The 18,797-nt window shown below is 43.6% G+C and overlaps 1 protein-coding gene across 4 annotated transcripts in view; it reads left to right on the top strand.

Annotated features, from left to right (window-relative positions):
* The first annotated feature begins 279 nt into the window (after nt 1-279).
* The window catches only part of TFCP2L1 (transcription factor CP2 like 1), a 68,646-nt gene continuing 50,128 nt past the window's right edge, over nt 280-18,797 (top strand). For 2 of the 4 annotated variants that reach the window (XM_005202559.5, XM_010802127.4), the window contains exons 1-3: nt 280-443; nt 1,081-1,110; nt 3,802-3,953. In XM_005202559.5, the coding sequence (XP_005202616.1) occupies nt 382-443; nt 1,081-1,110; nt 3,802-3,953 (244 nt within the window). In that variant the 5' untranslated portion in view covers nt 280-381. The remainder of the gene's footprint in view (nt 444-1,080; nt 1,111-3,801; nt 3,954-18,797) is intronic. The other 2 variants (XM_010802128.4, NM_001192488.1) reach the window with 2 other exon arrangements.

Raw genomic sequence — 18,797 nt, 5'->3', positions numbered from 1 at the left:
CCTCACCCCACCCACGGTGAGGCTCTGGGAGAGGGAAGACACCAGGGCTGCGGGGACGGTTACCTGGGCCCCACCCTCGAGAGCGGGATACGAGCAGTGCCGGGCCAGATCCCCGCCCGCAGCCGCGCTGCACGCTCGCGGTCGCCGCCCTGGAGGCGCGCTCGCTCCCGGGAAGGGCGCGCTTGTGCGGGTCACCAGGTGAGGCGGCCGCGCGGCCTGGGGGCGGGCCCGGACGAGGCCCCGCCCCCCGAGCCGTCCATAAATGCGCAGGGCGGGCGGCCACCGCTGTAAGGAGCGCTGCTGGCAGGTGACCTAGAGGTTGGGTCGCCTCGCGTCCCGTCCGCCGCGCGCCTGGGTCGGGCCGGGCTCGGAGCCCCAGCCATGCTGTTCTGGCACACGCAGCCCGAGCACTACAACCAGCACAATCCCGGCAGCTACCTGCGGTAAGGGGCTCGGGCCGGGGTCCGCGGGCGGGGCGCCGTCTGACGTCCGTGGGCCGGGAAAGGAGCGGCCGGGGATCCTGAGCGCCCTCGCCGCCTCCTTACTCTGTGCCCTTTGGGGACTGAGGGAGATCTGCCCAGACTCCCGCCTGGGACAGACAGACCGGCCCTGGCGAGACCCGACGCTCGGAGTTGCGGGCCCGCGCGGGAGGCGGGTTTGCAGAGCCTAGTGCTCGCGGGGCTACTTCCCCGACGACCCCGGGCGGGCACGGAGCGCACATCTCTGGGTCGTAATATCCCCGGGGTCTTTCCACCTCTGCGTCTCTCCTCTCCCCGCTCGCGTCGAAGAGGAAAGTTCCTGCCGTCGGTCTGGAGCTGTCCCGGGAAGTCTAGTCCCCTGCTCTTTGCCCCTGTCCGCCCGGGTCCCTCTCCGAGCCTCGCGTCCTCTCCAGTGTCCTTGGTCCGCCCGAGGAGCGAGCGAGCTGCTAGCGCGGCCCTGCGCTCCGCCTAGCGGACCTGCAGCGGGGGCGGGCGGGGGCTCGGGAGGGACCAGGTGCCCTCTCCCACTAGGTGGTCTTGGTATGTGGGTCCGAGGCCCGCACGTTGATTGCCCTTGATGGAAATCTTTCTTCTTCTGCAGGGATTTGACTAGTGCTCTTCAGAGGGAAAAGTAAGTCCTGCCTGTTTTGCAAAGTTCTCTCTCCCGTCCCCTTGAAGGAAGTGGCACCCCCGTTAGCTTCAGTTCCTGGAGGATTGTTTTTCCCTGTTGTGCAGCTGGCTGGGTACTAATGGGCAGTCATTTCACTTTCTGAACTCGCCTGAACCAGCTTTAGCCTGTCTTTATTTCCATCCTAGTCACAGTTTATGAAATGTGCCTAATTTAACCCAAAGGGCATTTGATGTGAGCTCAGAGAAAGTGAACCATGGGCCAGACCACCCCACAGAGAGAGCTATCCTTCCTGCTTTATTTTATTTTTGACCCCCAAAAGTTCCAACTCAGATTTAACAGTACAGGTGGTGTGGAAATCCTAACTTTGATAGATATTTGTCTAGTAGTCTTCTCTGAAGACAGCCCAATTCCAGCAGGCAAAGGAATGATTGGGAATAAGAGATATGTCTGCTGTGTTTTATTCATGGGCAAGAGAGGTAGGAGATGGCATAAGCCTAGGGTTTTAATTAAGGACTTATGTCTCACAGCAGACCATGGTGATCCACCAGAGGCAGGCTCCTCTGGAAGGTGTTAAGCCCACCAGGCAGATTTTTTTTTTTTTTTTTTTTTTTCTGCATTGTGTGGTATATGGAATTTTAGTTCACTGACCAGGAATTGAACTCGAGTTCCCTGCAGTGGAAGCCAGGAGTCTTAACCACTGTACCTCCAGGGAATTCCCCACTGGGCAGATGTTAATCTCTGGTAGAAGATTGTGTCCATTCACTTACCCGAAATGCTACAATGGAATACATTTTTATTGTATCGCAGGATGCAATTTTAGTTGTAATTTTGCCTCAATTTTAGTTTGTAGCCATTCAGTTTGTTGCCATACCTTATAAATGACTTTGAAGGTGACCCTGAGTGAAGAAGTGAATGTATGTAAAACTTCCTGGACACCGAAAATGTCATCCCTTTAGGGAATAATTCTCTTGAACTAGAGGTGCCCTTACTGTAAGAGTTTGGTATTGCATTCATCCTGGTGAGGTGGTTGGGAATTGGGGTAAAAGGTGCTATAAGGCCATATGGGTTTCTGGGGTCATATGGGGACCATGGATAAAGACTCATTTGGTCCACACTCTCTTTTTTTATGTTACTTCTTGGAAGCCAGGGCTTTCACACTTGGAGAGGTTGACCTTGATGGATGCCATGGGGAGGGTCCATGAACATGCCCCTGGTCCCCTTAGAGTGAAGAAGATCTTGTTCTTTTGCTTGGTTTGTGCATTTAATTTTGGTCATCTCATCACTGTGCAGCATTTGTTCAAGTTGTGTGACCTTCCTGGGGTACTGGTCTGTACTCCCTTCTTCCCTACTTCTGTTTGATGTTCTGGTGACTTTTATTCCTCAGCAGATAAGGATACCAGGATTGAAATAAGTTACTGTTGAGTGATGGCTCTTCCCCCAACCCTGGCTACTCCCACCTTTTTTTTTTTTTTAATTTAAAGGCAGCAGCCCATGGATTATTAACTTAACATGGTCTGGGCAAACATGAAATTATGCAATCCCCCGGGAATCATCTTTTTGCTTCTCCCCCCGTTCCTGGATAACCACTTAGACTGGGCATGTGCCCCAATCTGGACAAGGGAAGGCATGAGGTGGGGGACCCAGGGCAGTGGGTGGTGGCAGGGGCGGCCCTTCATACAGAAGGTTCCTAGGTGAGCCACAGCTGGACTTTTCCTTCTGAAAATTGGTCTGACATGCTGGGGTATGTGCCCGGCTTGTGTTTTAGATACTTGTGTGTGGTGTTGTATGAGGAATAGATTGTATCAGTGACTCTGCTGTTTACATAGTGAAGTGAGGTCAGTGAATCTGATTCAGCACCCGGGACACTCGGAGGGTGGAGGCTTATGGAGATAAGGGCACAGGACCCTTTTTTGGCGCCAGTGTCCATGCTGTAATCTCTTCATAATCCAGAGAGCTTAACCAAGTCCCTCTTGCATGCAAGTCATTCATGTTCTCAAAGATTTTGTTTTTCCTTGGGGATGCACTTAAAAAAGCACATCTAGAAATAAGTTCTCCAGTCCTAGGCTGATGTGAAGCTGATTTTTTGGATCTGATGGGAATTTTTGTTTAGAGGTGGAGGAAAAGAATCTTTGAGCATCTCAGTATATTCCGTTTGGGTGAGAAAACTGAATTGAAACCATGGTTTTTCTTGTTTTGCAGTTAAGAGATATTAACATGACCCTTAAAATAGGTTTATGGGCCAGCTGTCCTTTCTTTTTAGAAGTGTGGAAGTATGTCTCAGTTTTTATGAGTGAAGTAGACAGTTTCTGTATTTGCATGGTTTACAGATCCTAGAGGACAGGATTGTCTTGGTCTGAGATGTGACCAATAGCTAGAAGAGTTTATTTAAAAAATAAAATATTTTGTTCGAGTTCTTGTTATAAAAGCCAGACACTTGTGGATGGAAACCATGAGACATCTGAATAAATCTCTCAAAGGTCATGGAGTGAAAGTAGAATCATCCAGGATTGGTCTCCTCCATTGGGAAGCATTTTAGAGTATTTGTGATGTCATGTAGGGAGCTGAACCTGCTAGCTGCGCTAGGCTGGGCTGTGTTGCCCTTGATGCTGCCCGAGGTTGGCCACTTAGTCCTGCCTTTGCACGTTGGCTCCGCGGGCCCTGCTCCTGACCCCTCCCTCCTGTGTGTTGCAGCGACGTCCTCGCTCTGCCCATCTTCAAGCAGGAGGAGCCCCAACTGTCCCCTGAGAACGAGGCCCGCCTGCCGCCCCTGCAGTATGTGCTGTGTGCCGCCACATCCCCAGCTGTGAAGTTGCATGAAGAGACTTTGACCTACCTCAACCAAGGTAGTGCTGGAGCACCGGGCCAGGGTGGAGCCTGGGGGCTGAGGGTGCCACCCAGCAGTGGGGAGTTGACCTGAATGACTCATTTGGTCCTGTTGCCTCGTCATGGTGGGAGAGATGGGGTTTGGGAAGGGTTTCTGCTGTCAGATGGCATCTGTTTCCTAGCTGTGAGACTTCCCAGCCTCAGTGTTTTCTTCCCCCAAAGTGGACACATCAGCTGTGTCTCACTCAGGCCAAACAGTGTTTCACATTCCATGTGGGCCCTCCAGGGAGCAGATGATGCTCGGTGAATGGCGGCCATAGTTATACTTGCTATTTGCTGGGGCCACACCTGGTGCCCTTTCCTGGACATAGATTGAGCACCTTTGGTGTACGGGGTCAGCTGCCCTTTCTGGAACTGCACCTATCAGTGATGGGAAGGCCCATCCTCAAGGCTGGATTCCACATGTGCCAGGCAGTAGCCCTTTGTAGCGATGGGGACGAGCATGCTTACCGTGTCCTGGCAGAAATGGCACGGGGTTTGAACTTTGCATTCCGATCCCAGCCCTTCCCAGCTCTGTGACTTCCCCTTGGAGCCTCAGTGTGTTCACGTGCAAAATGAGAAGTGTTATTTTGTGACGTTTGAGAGAGTTAAGGTGTGTGAAGTACAGTTTCCATTTCTGATGTTCTTTATCAGGACACATGGACCAGTGGCCTAACCGATGACCTTTCTGTGGTTTTTGTGTGGTTATGTGTCTGTGTTGATTGTCCTTCCTCCCTGGATCACCTCAGAGGCCCTGGCATCCTGTGGAATCATTGCCCTTCCATTTCGAGTGGGAAGAGCCAAGGAGCTGGGGGATGCAGTGCTTTCTGGAGGGAGGTGGTGGCGGGGGCAGCAGTGTGGTTACAATTTATCTTACATGGGCAGCTTCCTTTCTGTAGAACTTTGATTCCCTGATTTGGGGAACGGAAGTCCAGATGGGGTGGGGGTGGGATGGAAGTTCAGCCTGCCATCAGGCTTACCTCTGACAGCTCAACCTGCCCGCTTCTGGGCCAGGAACGAGCTCAGAATTAGCAGATGGCTCTGTGTCTGCCTCTGGATGTGGCCAGGGGATGGGCATGCTTATCCTTGTGAGTGGCTCAGCGGCCTCAGTGGGTCCCCAGGCCAGGCTTAGGCAGCTCTCGGGCACCTGGCTCAGGCCCTGAGAGCTATGTTCCATCTGCTGAGGCCGGTGACCCCTGATGGCAGGTGTCTTGGCTGGTGGAAGAATACCTCTGTGTGTCTGTGCTTGTTTGTGGAATGGCTTTGGCCATTTTCCTTTCTCTTTCATGGAAGGTCAGATGCTACCAACTTAGGTACCTTCAAGCAGCAGCTGTCCTCCCCTGGGCCTCTGCTCTCTTGCCTGAGTGTCGCATGAAGAAGCTGGGTGATGTTTACAGAGCGCTGGGGTCTGGGGTGGTTCTTGTTCCTGGCCGGTCGTGGGGTCTGAGGCCCTGCTGGACCTGCTGCTGGTCTAGTGCGCCCATCTCTCCCACTGCTTCCCACCGTATCTGTAAGGCCTTTACTGTCTCCTGTACCTTCCCTCAACTCCTTTCCTCCTTTCTTTAATCAGTCACCTTTGGGCAATGTTTGACAGTCAACACTACCTCTTTTAAAAAGGAGTTATCCTTTGCTCAATATAGATAAGTTGAAAGAGAGGCAAAAAGAGCTGCCCAGGGGTTAATTTGGTGTATTTACTTTAAATCTTCTTTTTTAGTTATATGTTCCCGATTATTGAAAATAATACATGTCATCAAATAGGTAACTAATCAGAACCTGCTATATAGCACAGGGAACTCTATTCACTGTTCTATAATGGCTTATGTGCGAAAGGAATCTTAAAAGAAAAAAAGTGGACATACGTATATGTATAACTGATTCACTTTGCTCTACACTGGAAACTAACACAATGGCGTAAATCAACTATACTCCAATGAAAATTTTAAAACAAGAAAATAATACATGTTCATTATAGAAAACTTGGATCATTTAAAAGGAAGTAAGTTAAAAATTAAATTGAAATCTCTAGTTTCACCTGAGAGCCGTTGCTAACCATATTTCTACATATTCGCATATGTAAAATTAAAATTATTACAGTACTGCAGATATATGCCCTGTTTTCTTTGTTTACTATATTTATGAGCTTGTCTCGTGTTAATAAAAATGCTCTGAGATTACATTTTTGTAATGGTTGCATAGTATTTCAGAGTTCTATTAACTTTGACTAGTCTCATGGTATGAATACTTAGTTTTCAGTTGTCTTTGTGTGAAATGTTGATTATTATTTTAGATAAATATAAATCAGAGATACACTTACTGGTTCAAAGGAGTTAAGTAAGGCTTTTGCTACGTCTTGCCAAATTGACTTCTCAGCTGAATGTACCAATTTACAAGGTAGCCAGTAGGGTATGTTTTACTGTCTCTTATATTGGATATTGTTGCTTTTTGCCTCATTAGTGAAACAGGATTTAATCTTAAACTAGCATTTATATCATTGCTAATGTGGCTGAATATTTAAAAATATATTTATTGATCTTTTAAATTTCTCCATCAGTTATGTTCATGTTCTTCACACACTTTTTTACTGGGATGGTTCTATCTTACTGATTGTAAAAGCTTACCCTATATGAAGAATATATATTTTTTGTGATATATGTATTTATGTGACAATTATATTTATTTTGTGATAATTAGATTTATGTGTGAGATATATATCATGGGTTTTTTTTCAGTGTAGATATTGAATTTCAGTATATATTATCACACCTTTTCAGTTTTCTAAAATAAGTTTTCTTTTATGTTTAGAATGCCTGCCTACCCCAAAATCAACTTAGTGGTTTCCTAAATTTCATGTTTCTAAATTTTTACATTGCAGTGCGCTTGGAAGTCTTCTGGAAATAATAATGTCATTTAGTGATACTTTGGCTTATTACTGCATAAAATATATTTATTTCTTTTTTTCCCTAGCCTTACCAGTGGGATTTATACTTTCATACATTGCACTGGAAATTTGTGATGTGATCTAACAGTCTAAGTTTATTTATTTTTCTAAATAGTTAACCTACTAGTTGACACCTGGTTTATCTCTTAGTCTCACTGGTTTAAATGACACTTTGAAACATTTGAAAAGCCATATTCTAAAGTACTAGTCCAGAAACAGACCCTTGTATAGATGTTTTCCTGTACACCTGATATTCATTGATTCTTGCCCCATTTCTAGTTGCACTAATTATAGCTTGAAAATATGTCTCTTAGACATTTTTAATCACTTATTCTTAAGATAAATTTTTATAGCCATTGAATCTTCCTTCTATAGTTAATTATTTTAATGAGATTGTATGCTTTATAAAGTTGTTTTTTGATTTTATTAAATATTTATAATATTTTCTATTATAACCTCAAACACCACTTAAAATGTCTGCATCTAGATTATGATTATCTAATAAATTTCATCTTCCACATTAGCTTCTGAGCTCATCAAGGGCTTCATTTCCTTTATCTTTGTCTTCTCCCAGGTTAGAATTCTACCCAGTACAGAACAAAAGTTGAAGGAATAAAAAAAATAAAATGTCTGCATATTATTTCACTAGTTTCTGTTATTATTTGGGACATATTATTGTCATAACTCCCTGGTGGCTCAATTGGTATAGAATCTGCCTGAAATGCAAGAAGCTGCCTGCAATGCAGGAGACCCTGTTTGATTCCTGGTTCAGGATGATCTCTTGGAGAAGGAAATTGCAACCCACTCCAGTATTCTTGCCTGGAGAATTCAATGGACAGAAGAGCCTAGTGGGTCACAGTCTGTGGGGTCCCCAGAGTCTGACCCAATTTAGTGACTAAGCTGCTGTTATTCACTCACTAAGTTATGTCCAACTCTTTGTGACCCCATGGACTGCCACACACCAGGCTTCCCTGTCCTTTACTGTCTCCCGGAGTTTGTTCAGATTCATGACCACTGAGTCGATGATGCCATCCAAACATTTTATCCTCTGTCACCCGCTTCTACTCCTGCTCTCAAATCTTTCCCAGCACTAGGGTTTTTTTCCAGTGAGTCCACTCTTCAAATCAGGTGGCCAAAGTATTGGAGTTTCAACTTCATTCAGTCCTTCCAATGAATAGTCAGGGTTGATTTCCTTTAGGATTGACTGGTTGGATCTTCCTGCTGTCCAAGGGACTCTCCAGAGTCTTCTCCAGCACCACATTTTGAAAGCATCAGTTCTTCGGCTCTCAGCCTTCTTTATTGTCTAACTCTTACTGGAAAAACCATAGCTTTGACTCTGTGGATCTTTGTCGGCAAAATGATGTCTCTGCTTTTTAATACGCTGTCTAGGTTTGTCATAGCTTTTCTTCCAAGGAGCAAGCGTCTTTTAGTTTCACAACGGCAGTTACCATCTACAGTGATTTTGGAGCCCAAGAAAATAAAATCTGCCACTGTTTGCATTTTCTACCCATCTATTTGTCATGAAGTGATGGGACCAGATGCCATGATCTTCATTTTTTTGAATGTTGAGTTTTAAGCCAGCTTTTTCACTCTCCTCTTTCACCTTCATCAAGAGGCTCTTTAGTTAGTTCTGCTTTGGTTTCTGCCATTGAAGTCGTATCATCTGCATATCTGAGGTTATTGCTATTTCTCCCAGCAATCTTGATTCCAGTTTGTGATTCATCTAGCCTTGCATTTTTCATGATGTACTTTGAAAATAAGTTAAATAAGCAGAGTGACAATATACAGCCTTGATGTACTCTTTTCTCAATTTTGAACCAGTCATTGTTCCATGTCCAGTTCTAACTATTGCTTATTGACTTGCATACAGAATTTCTCAGGAGGCGGGTAAGGTGGTCTGGTATTCCCATCTCTTTAAGAATTTTCCACAGTTTGTTGTGATCCACACAAAGGCTTTAGCATAGTCAATGAAGCAGAAGTAGATGTTTTTCTGGAATTCTCTTGCTTTTTATATGATGCAACAGATGTTGGCAATTTGATCTCTGGTTCATCTGCCTTTTCTAAATCCAGCTTGTATATCTGGAAGTTCTTGGTTCACGTACTGTTGATCCTAGCTCGAAGGATTTTGAGCGTTACCTTGCTGGCATGTGAAATGAGTGCAATTGTTGAGGTAGTTTGAACATTCTTTGGCATTGTACTTCTTTGGGATTGGAATGAAAATTGACCTTTTCCAGTCCTGTGGCCACTGCTGAGTTTTCCAAATTTGCTGGCATAATGAATGAAGCACTTTAATAGCATCATCTTTTAAGATTTTAAATAGATCAGCTGGAATTCCATCACCTCCACTAGCTTTGTTCGTAGTAATGCTTCCTAAGGCCCACTTGACTGAACACTGCAGGATGTCTGGCTCTAGATGAGTGACCACACCATCATGTTATCCAGGTCCATTTTTTATAGTTCTTCTGTATACTCTTGCCACCTCTTGTTATTCACTTCTGCTTCTGTTAGGTCCTTGCCATTTCTGTTCCTTATTGTGCCCATCTTTGCATGAAATGTTTCCTTGATATCTCTAATTTTCATGAAGAGATCTCTAGTCTTTCCCATTCTATTGTTTTCCTCTGTTTCTTTGCATTGTTCACATAAGAAGGATGCTGGATCTGTAAATTCCAAAGTCATTTAAACCATTGGATACTCATTTCTCAGTGTAGTGTCAGTTCATTGCCTTACATCATGACTTGGATAAGGTGTGTTCCTTGTAAGTGTTCTGTCATCAACCCCATGACTAATTTTGTATGCAGTGAAAATGGTTTGAGAAGCAAAGTTTGTGCTCTTCCTCTGAAATGGAGTCCTAAGGAGAAGGGGTAGATAGCAGTTGAAGGGAGGTCCGCAAACTCCAGGCCAACCTCTTTGTCAGTGGTCAAAGGTCACTGTGGAGACATCTTTCCTGAAGACTGGAGCCAGAGGGAAGAGATGATGTAGGTGGTGGGGGAGGAGTCAGAAAGATCAGAAGAAAGAGAACCTCAGGCAATCTGTGTAGGGAATTCTGGTTTTGAGATAAGAACAAGTTTGCAAGCATGGCTTGTTATGAAGAAAGCTTTGGTATTTCCTACCAAAACAACTCTTAAATTTTAAATACAGTAGTGGATTTTTCCAAGAGTCTTATGTTCATTCATGGAATAAAACTTCCTGTCCATTGGAAGGAGAGTGACAGAAAAACCATGTCCGAAGGCAAGAATGGGCAGGGTGGGTTGCAATTATGCGTACTATTTGTGAAGAATCCTAAGTGATTCAATGGAGAAGGAAATGGCAACCCACTCCAGTGTTTTTGCCTGGAGAATCCCAGGGACAGAGGAGCCTGGTAGGAGGCCGTCTGTGGGGTGGCACGTAGTTGGACATGACTGAAGGGACTTAGCAGTAGCAGCAGAGTATGGAACCCAACGAGGAGTGTGAATGACTGGAGAGGTAGACCAGAAGGCCAAGGTCTCCAACCGCCCTGTTGAGGTTGAGTCCCCATGGGCAAGCCATTTACCTCCCAATGCCTCTAACTCCTCACATATACAATGAAGGAAATAAAACATGTACTATGTAGGTAAAATGAGTTAATGCAGAAAGAACACTGAAAACAGTGTCTGGCACATGCGTGAGTCCTCAGTCATGTCTGACTTTTTGTGACCCCATGGACTGTAACCCACCAGACTCCCCTGTCCATGGGATATCCCAGGCAAGAATACTAGAATTGGTTGCCATTTCCTCCTCCAGGGGATCTTGCTGATCTAGGGATTGAACCTGTGTCTCCTTCATCTCCTGCATTGACAGGAGGACTCTTTACCACTGTGCCACCTGGGAAGCACATAGTAACCATTCGCATATTAACCATTATTAATAATAAAGTGAATATATGTTTCCCCTATCCTATTTGAAAGCTATTGTGGTCATCACATTGGGACTTTGAATTTGTTTTACTTTTTTTTTGTTTTAATCTTTCTTTTCCTAATTGAAAGATTAACATAAGGTTGGTTCTAGAACTAAGAATTGTACCCCTTAGAATTGAAAGATGGTAGCTTTGGGGTAGATTAAAGGCAGGAGGAAGCCCTGCTGAACTTTTCTGTTAGTTCTTCATTCATTGTACAACAAAATAATAGACAACCCGCAGGGGACATTCCTATTCAGAGTGTTAAAATACTGTCTTTAAAACTGATTACAGAAAATACTGGACTCCTTCCTCCATGATGTGAGCTGTTGTGTTAGGCGTACTTTAATTGCAATGTGGGGACCCTAGGCTTTACAATTCCCAAAGCACTTCCTGGTGTTCCCTTTTGAGTAATTCTCCTAAAATGTATTATTCCCATTTTACAGGCTGAGAGAGGTGGCAAAATCAGGCAAGCTTGGGGAGCAGTTCAGCATTGATGTGATCTTGAAGGGAGTTCTGAAGGGGTAGGCACTTGGTTTTCCTAGGGACTCCTTCACAGGCAGGATTCTAGGCTGGTGCTTCCAGGAGCTGTGTCTGCCACCTGGAACTCCAGATGCACCTCTGAGGGAGGGAATATGAGCTTTATAGGGGAGAAGGGCAGGAAGCAAAGGATCCAAATGGGGCCGGGAGAAAAATGCCTCCTGGAACAGCATCAAAACCCCATAATCAGTTTCTCCTGCCCCACCCTCTCCCTCCTGCTCTCCAGCCACCTGACCTGAGGGAATGGCCAGAAGATAAGAGCCCCCAGCAGGAAGTCTTGTTTTCTGGGATCCTAGAAGTGAGGAAACTTCTGCTCTAGGGGTATCACTTAGCCTCTAAGACCCTCAGATTCCTCATCTGTGGAATCAAGCCAGGTTTCATTTTGTGGGTTGCCTTGAAAATTAAGTGAAGAACTAACGTCTGGCAAATAGAAAGCCACAGATTTCCCCCTCTCCCCAATTATATCTGTAACTTTGAATTTAAGGAATGAGGCAAATGATTAGTTACTTTGTTATCCTTCTTCCTTTGCTGAAGTTTTCTTCCCAGATTAATTTTTAGCCTGAAGTTTGGGAATATAAACTGAGGAAACCAAATGATCCTTGAATACATTACTTTTTATCTTTTAACGCTTTCTCCCTTATTCTTTGCCAAGTATAATAATAGCACATATTTCTCGTAAAACAGAACAGCCAGACAGTACAGAAATTTGTACTGTAAATAACTTCTCATAATTCCACTTCCAAGATTTTTCTTAGTCATAGATTAAACCATGTATGCCTAATCTTATAGTCATACATTAATCAATGTATGTCTAATTATATAGGTACACATACATATGCACTTATAGGAATGTGTTTGTCTCTTTTTTTTAAGAGATCTTATTATGTATACTATTTTGGCAAATATCCTCAAAATCTTCCGCATGTATACATTAAAAACAAACAAACAAGCTGATCTTCCTCTGGGTCTTTCTGATCCATTGTATGGATATTGCATAATTTGTTCTGTTGAGGAACATTAGGATTGTTCCCATTTTTTCATAATTACACCCAGCACTCCATTGATCATCCATGTACACATATCTTTATATTTAAACAAAAAGTGAGAATATCTGTAGAATCAATATCTAGAAATAGACTAGCTGGCACAACATTTTGATAAATGCTGATGCTGCCTTATTGGCATGCAGTGGAGTCAATGGAGTTGTCCCATTTGTTGTTTTATGAATGATACTATCTGAATTATTGTTTACTTTCTCCTTTATCATCTCTCTTCCATCTCTACACACATGGAACATAAACTTCCTGAGGCAGAGACCTTGGGTATCTCTTTCACTAGTACAGTGTCTGGCACACAGAACTTCTCTGAATGAATGAAGAAAGTCTATTTTTCTGTACTTTTGCCAATAATTTTTAACCTTTGGTAGAGGGCTTCCCACTGGTAAAGAATCTGTCTGCCATTGCAGGAGACACAGGAGACATAGATTTGATTCCTGGGTAGGAAAGATCCCCTGGAGAATGAAATGGCAACTGCTCTAGTATTCTTGCCTGGAAAATTCCATGGACAGTAGCCTGGTGGGCTACAGTCCATGGGGTTGCAAAGAGTCATATGTGACTGAGCGTGCACACACACACAATTAGTGGGGAAAATATAAGGTATTCCTGTTTTAATTTTCACTTCCTCAGTGATGTTGAATATTTTCTCATGTTTGATTTTATTGTTTCTATGCTTTTTTGGGCACCCCACTCCAGTACTCTTGCCTGGAAAATCCCATGGACGGAGGAGCCTGGTAGGCTGCAGTCCATGGGGTCGCTAAGAGTCGGACATGACTGAGTGACTTCACTTTCACTTTTCACTTTCATGCCTTGGAGGAGGAAATGGCAACCCACTCCAGTGTTCTTGCCTGGAGAATCCCAGGGACTGCGGGGCCTGGTGGGCTGCCATCTATGGGGTCGCACAGAGTCGGACACGACTGAAGCCACTTAGCAGCAGCAGCATGCTTTTTTGTCTTTCATCAGATATACTCGTTTTTCAAGTGGATTTTTAAAGTCATTTTTTATTTATCTGTGTGGGCTCTTTGACGTACTCCTTTTCCGATTTGGAACCAGTCTGTGTTCCATGTTCAGTTCTAACTGTTGCTTCCTGACCTGCATATGGATTTCTCAGGAGGCAGGTCAGGTGGTGTGGTGTTCCCATCTCTTGAAGAATTTTCCAGTTTGTTGTGACCCACACAGTCAAAGGCTTTGGCATAGTCAATAAAGCAGAAGTAGATGTTTTTCTGGTTCATAGTTCACGTACTGTTGAAGCCTGGCTTGGAGAATTTAGAGCATTACTTTGCTAGCATGTGAGATGAATGCAGTTGTGCGGTAGTTTGAACATTCTTTGGCATTGCCTTTCTTTGGGTTTGGAATGAAAACTGACCTTTTCCAGTCCTGTGTCCACTGCTGAGTTTTCCAAATTTGCTGGCATACTGAGTGCAGCACTTTCACAGCATCATCTTTCAGGATTTGGAATAGCTCAACTGGAATTCCATCACGTCCACTAGCTCTGTTTGTAATGATGCTTCCTAAGGCCCACTTGACTTCACATTCCAGGATGTCTGGCTCTAGGTGAGTGATCACACCATTGAGATTATCTGGCTTGTGAAGATCTTTTTTGTATAGTTCTGTGTATTCTTCTTAATATCTTCAGCTTCTGTTAGGTCCATACCATTTCTGTCCTTTATTGTGCCCATCTTTGCATGAAATGTTCCCTTGGTATTTTCTTGAAGAGATCTCTAGTCTTTCCCATTCTGTTGTTTTCCTCCGTTTCTTTGCATTGATCACTGAGGAAGGCTTTCTTATCTCTCCTTGCTATTCTTTGGAACTCTGCATTCAAATGGGTATATCTTTCCTTTTCTCCTTTGCCTTTCACTTCTCTTCTTTTCATGGCTATTTGTAAGGCCTCCTCAGACAACCATTTTGCCTTTCTTTATCTTGAGGATGGTCTTGATCACTGTCTCCTGTACAGTGTCATGAACCTCCATCCATAGTTCTTCAGGCACTCTATCAGATCTAGTCCCTTGAATCTATTTGTCACTTCCACTGTATAATCGTAAGAGATTTGATTTAGGTCATACCTGAATGGCCTAGTGGTTTTCCCTACTTTCTTCAATTTAAGTCTGAATTTGGCAATAAGGAGTTCATGATCTGAGCCACAGTCAGATCCCCATCTTCTTTTTGCTGACTGTATAGAGCTTCTCCATCTTTGACTGCAAAGAATATAATCAGTCTGATTTTGGTATTGACCATCTGGTGATGTCCATGTGTAAACTCCAGGAGTTGGTGATAGACAAGGAGTCCTGGCATGCTGCAGTCCATGGGGTCGAAAAGAGTCGGACAGAACTGAGTGACTGAACTAACTGATGGGCTCTTTGCTTATTTGGGATAATGTGTTAGACATATTTTCCCACACTTTCATATATTTTATTCATTTTGGTTTCATTTGCTTGTTCTTTATTTTACATGGTAAAAGGCCTTCTCCGCTTTAAGATCTTAATATTCACTTACTTTATTTTTCTGAAAAAAATATTTTTTGGCATGGAGTGAAAGTGCTGAGTCCTAACCACTAGACTGTCAGGGAATTCCCTTTTTTGTTAATTTTTTAAAATTTATTTTAATTTTTAAAAATTCATTCTTTAATTGGAAGGAAATTGCTTTACAATGTTTTGTTTTCTGCCGTACAACAACACAATCCAGCCATGATTACACGTATATCACCTCCCCCTTGAGCCTCCCTCTCCTCGCCCCATGCCACCCCTCTAGGTCATCACAGAGGCCAGGCTGGGCTCCCCATGTTGTACAGCACATCTCACGAGGTATCGATTTTACACGTGGTAGTGTATATGTGCTGATGCTACTTCCTCCATTCGTCCCACTCTCCTTCTCCCGGTGGGTCCACAATTCCATCCTCTGTATCTGTGTCTCCATTCCTTCCCTGCAGTTCAGTTCAGTTTAGTTCAGTTGCTCAGTCGTGTCTGACTCTTTGCGACCCCATGGACTGCAGCATGCCAGGCCTCCCTGCCCATCACCAACTCCCAGAATTTACTCAAACTCTTGTCCATTGAGTCTGTGATGCCATCCAACCATCTCATCCTCTGTCTCCCCCTTCTCCTCTTACCTTCAATCTTTCCCAGCATGAAGGTCTTTTCAAATGTGTCAGTTCCTTACATCAGGTGGCCAAAGCGTTGGAGTTTAAGCTTCAGCATCAGTCCTTCCAATGAATATTCAGGACTGGTTGGATCTCCTTGCAGTCCAAGGGACTCTCAAGAGTCTTCTCCAACACCACAGTTCAAAAGCATCAATTCTTCGGCACTTAGCTTTCTTTATAGTCCAACTCTCACATCCATACATGACTACTGAAAAAAACCATAGCTTGGACTAGATGGACCTTTGTTGGTAAAGTAGTGTCTCTGCTTTTTAATATGCTGTCTAGGTTGGTCATAACTTTTATTCCAAGGAGCACGTGCTAACTACTGGACCACCAGGGAATTCCTTTTTTTAAACATTAAAAAATTTTTTTATTCACCTGTTTTTTTAGAAAAAAATTCCCCCTAGTGTTTCATACTTTGGAACTTATTTTTGTATGTAAGGAATGAGGTGAATCCAACTGTTACTTTTCAAATAACCATCATTTGTCGCATAATAACCTATTGAATATAGAGCTTTCATTTGTTAGACTATGTAGCCATAAAAAGCATGAGGTGTCTCCTTATGTATATCCGTGAAGGATATTCAGCATGTGCTATTAAATTAAAAGAAAAAACCTTTGTCTCTATTGTTAACACCAGTTTGGATAACACTTAAGTAACCATTCTTAGGAACTTGGTAGCAGATTGAAAGCCAGGTGTTTCGGAGCTGGCTATACCCATGTTCAATTCCTGGCTCTCTGTCCTCTTGCATTACTGAAATTGTCACCTGTGTTTTCTGTAAAATACAGAACAACTTAAGGTGTTGTCTTGAGAATTAACTGAGGTATTTGTTGTTGTTGTTTGTTTTCTTTTTGCTGTGCCAGTATACTTTATTTGGGCTCCATAAAGTTTAGAAATGTTTTCTCAGCAAAGAATATTATAAACCATATGACAAAACTTAGAAAAATCCCAACAAAATAAGGAACAAGTGTTTTCCCAAATGTCAATTCCTCATAATTCATCTATAAATTAATCAGTTAATAAATATACTTAGAAGTTAACTTGGGTTTTTATTTTTGTTGATTGCGTTTTTAGAATTTCTTTGTTTTTAAAACCAATCAGCATTTACTGAAATAACTAGAAGATTCCTTGTACAGATTTCTTACAGTTCAGCATGTAGAAGATGATTTTTAACATTTCAGATGTCTTCTTCTGGTCTTGTCAAGCATCAGTTATGCTTTAAGCAATAGGGGACCATTTAGTTAAGCTAGAATACTTGGGCAGTCTAGTCCACAGAGTCTAAGAAACTGGGAATGATATATTAAAAATCTATATTCTGTGTTGACTAAAAAAATGCACAACTTAAAAACTGAGAGTTTTATTTGGCAGACTCTCTAAGGACGTGAGAGAGCCTGTTACACAGTCTCTCAGATTGTTCTGAGGGACTGCTCTGAAGAGGTGATGAAGGAGCCAGGGTATATAGGAGTTTTTCGACAAAAACCAGATTGTGGGAACATCAAACAATTACTGTTGGTTAAAGAAAATTAGGCATCCTAAATTAAGGAATTTACCACTGTTCTGTGTACAGGAAGATGCAAGAGTCTGGGCTCACTGAGATCATTCCTTTGATGTGCACCTCAGCTATCTGGGGCCAGCATTCAGTGCTTTCTCATCCGGAGTCCCCTCGGGGTGCACCGCTGGGGAGGGTGAGGCAGCTGCAGTGTGAGGACTTGAGGACAGTAACATCCTTTGTTTACTGATATGGCAGAACTTCCCAGGTGGCTCAGTGGAAAAGAATCCTCCTGCCACTGCAGGAGGTGCAAGAGGCATTGAGTTTGATCCCTGGTCTGGGAGCATCCTCTGGAGGAAGAAATGGCAACCCACTCAAGTATTCTTGCCTGGAAAATTCTGTGGACAGAGGAGCCTGGCCGGCTATAGTCCATGGGGTTTCAAAGACTTGGACATGTGCGCGTGCGCGCGCACGCGCGCGCACACACGCACACACACACACACACACACACACACACACACACACGGCAGGCAGCAGTTTTTCATTAACATCTAGAAACACTATATCAGAAATTACAATATGAGAACAAATGCAGCATCCGTGAAGTAACACATGAAATGAAGTTGGCCTCCATCAGAATTAATTTAAAGAGAAGAGAGACATCATCTGTCCTGCCATGCTGGTACATGTTCAGAGCTTGGCTGTAAATCTGAATCCAGCCTCCACATTACCCTGAGTCGTCGAGCCCTTGTAGCTCACCCCTCGTGCTCCCTTGGGGACGTGATGATGCGGGGGATGTCCTGGTCTCTTTTCAGTGGAGGTTTTATTATTTTTCAGGTATTGTGAGGCCAAAAGATAGGAGACATTACCATGAAAAAGACAGTTCCTTATTCATGGTTCTGGAGTAGAGAGCTATAGGGAGAGGCACCAGGGTCAGTCAGGAAGCAGAGGGAACACAGGGAGAATAAGACCCTTTTGTATGGTTTCCAGGGGAAGGAGTGGGCGAGGCAGAGTAAGCAGGGTTAGGATTGCCTCTGTGGCAAAAAGGCTGTCCCTAGGTGTCTGGTACCCATCAGTCTCTGGAACAATTAATGCAGGGGACCAGTGGCCTGGAGCATCTGGAGCATGATGTTCTGAAAGCCTAAAAGAGGAGGAGGTTGGGGTATGGACTCTAGGTTGGTTGGTTTGCATTTGTAAAGCATACTCTAGGCCTATATAAATTCTTTTTGATATTCTTTTCCATATAGTTTATCATAGGATATTGAATATAGTTCCCTGTGATACACAGTAGAACCTTGTTTATCTGTTCTCTGTATAATAGTTTGCATCTGTTCACCCCAAACTCCCAATCCATCCCCCAATGTCCTCTCCATTAGCAACCACAGGTGTGTTTTCTATGTCTGTGACTCTCCCAACAAACTTTCTTGAGCTCTTTTCTCATTGGAGTTGATCCATCTTTCATTTCTCCAGGTCTTTCATCATCTTCCTGTAGGAGTCAGGTTTTGGTGTGTTCATACACTCTGAGAAGCTCCTGTTTCTAAACAGTAAATTCTCTCATCCACTAGTTTTCTGCAAAGTTACCTTTCATGTTTATAGTGGAATTCAGGCGGTGTTGAGTTTCAGCTGGAATTTTGGAATCTCACTGTCTGCCTCTGGATTTTCACACTGAGGAGATGCCTACCCTGGTTGGAGGCTTTGCATTTGAACTGAAAATGCTACCACATTTGATTTTCTTCACGTCACTTTAAAAATACTCCAC

The sequence above is a fragment of the Bos taurus genome, chromosome 2, assembly GCF_002263795.3.
Source record: "Bos taurus isolate L1 Dominette 01449 registration number 42190680 breed Hereford chromosome 2, ARS-UCD2.0, whole genome shotgun sequence".
Taxonomy (NCBI): Eukaryota; Metazoa; Chordata; class Mammalia; order Artiodactyla; family Bovidae; genus Bos; species Bos taurus.
The sequence above is the reverse complement of the archived record's forward strand: the minus strand, read 5'-3'. Positions and strand labels throughout refer to the sequence as shown.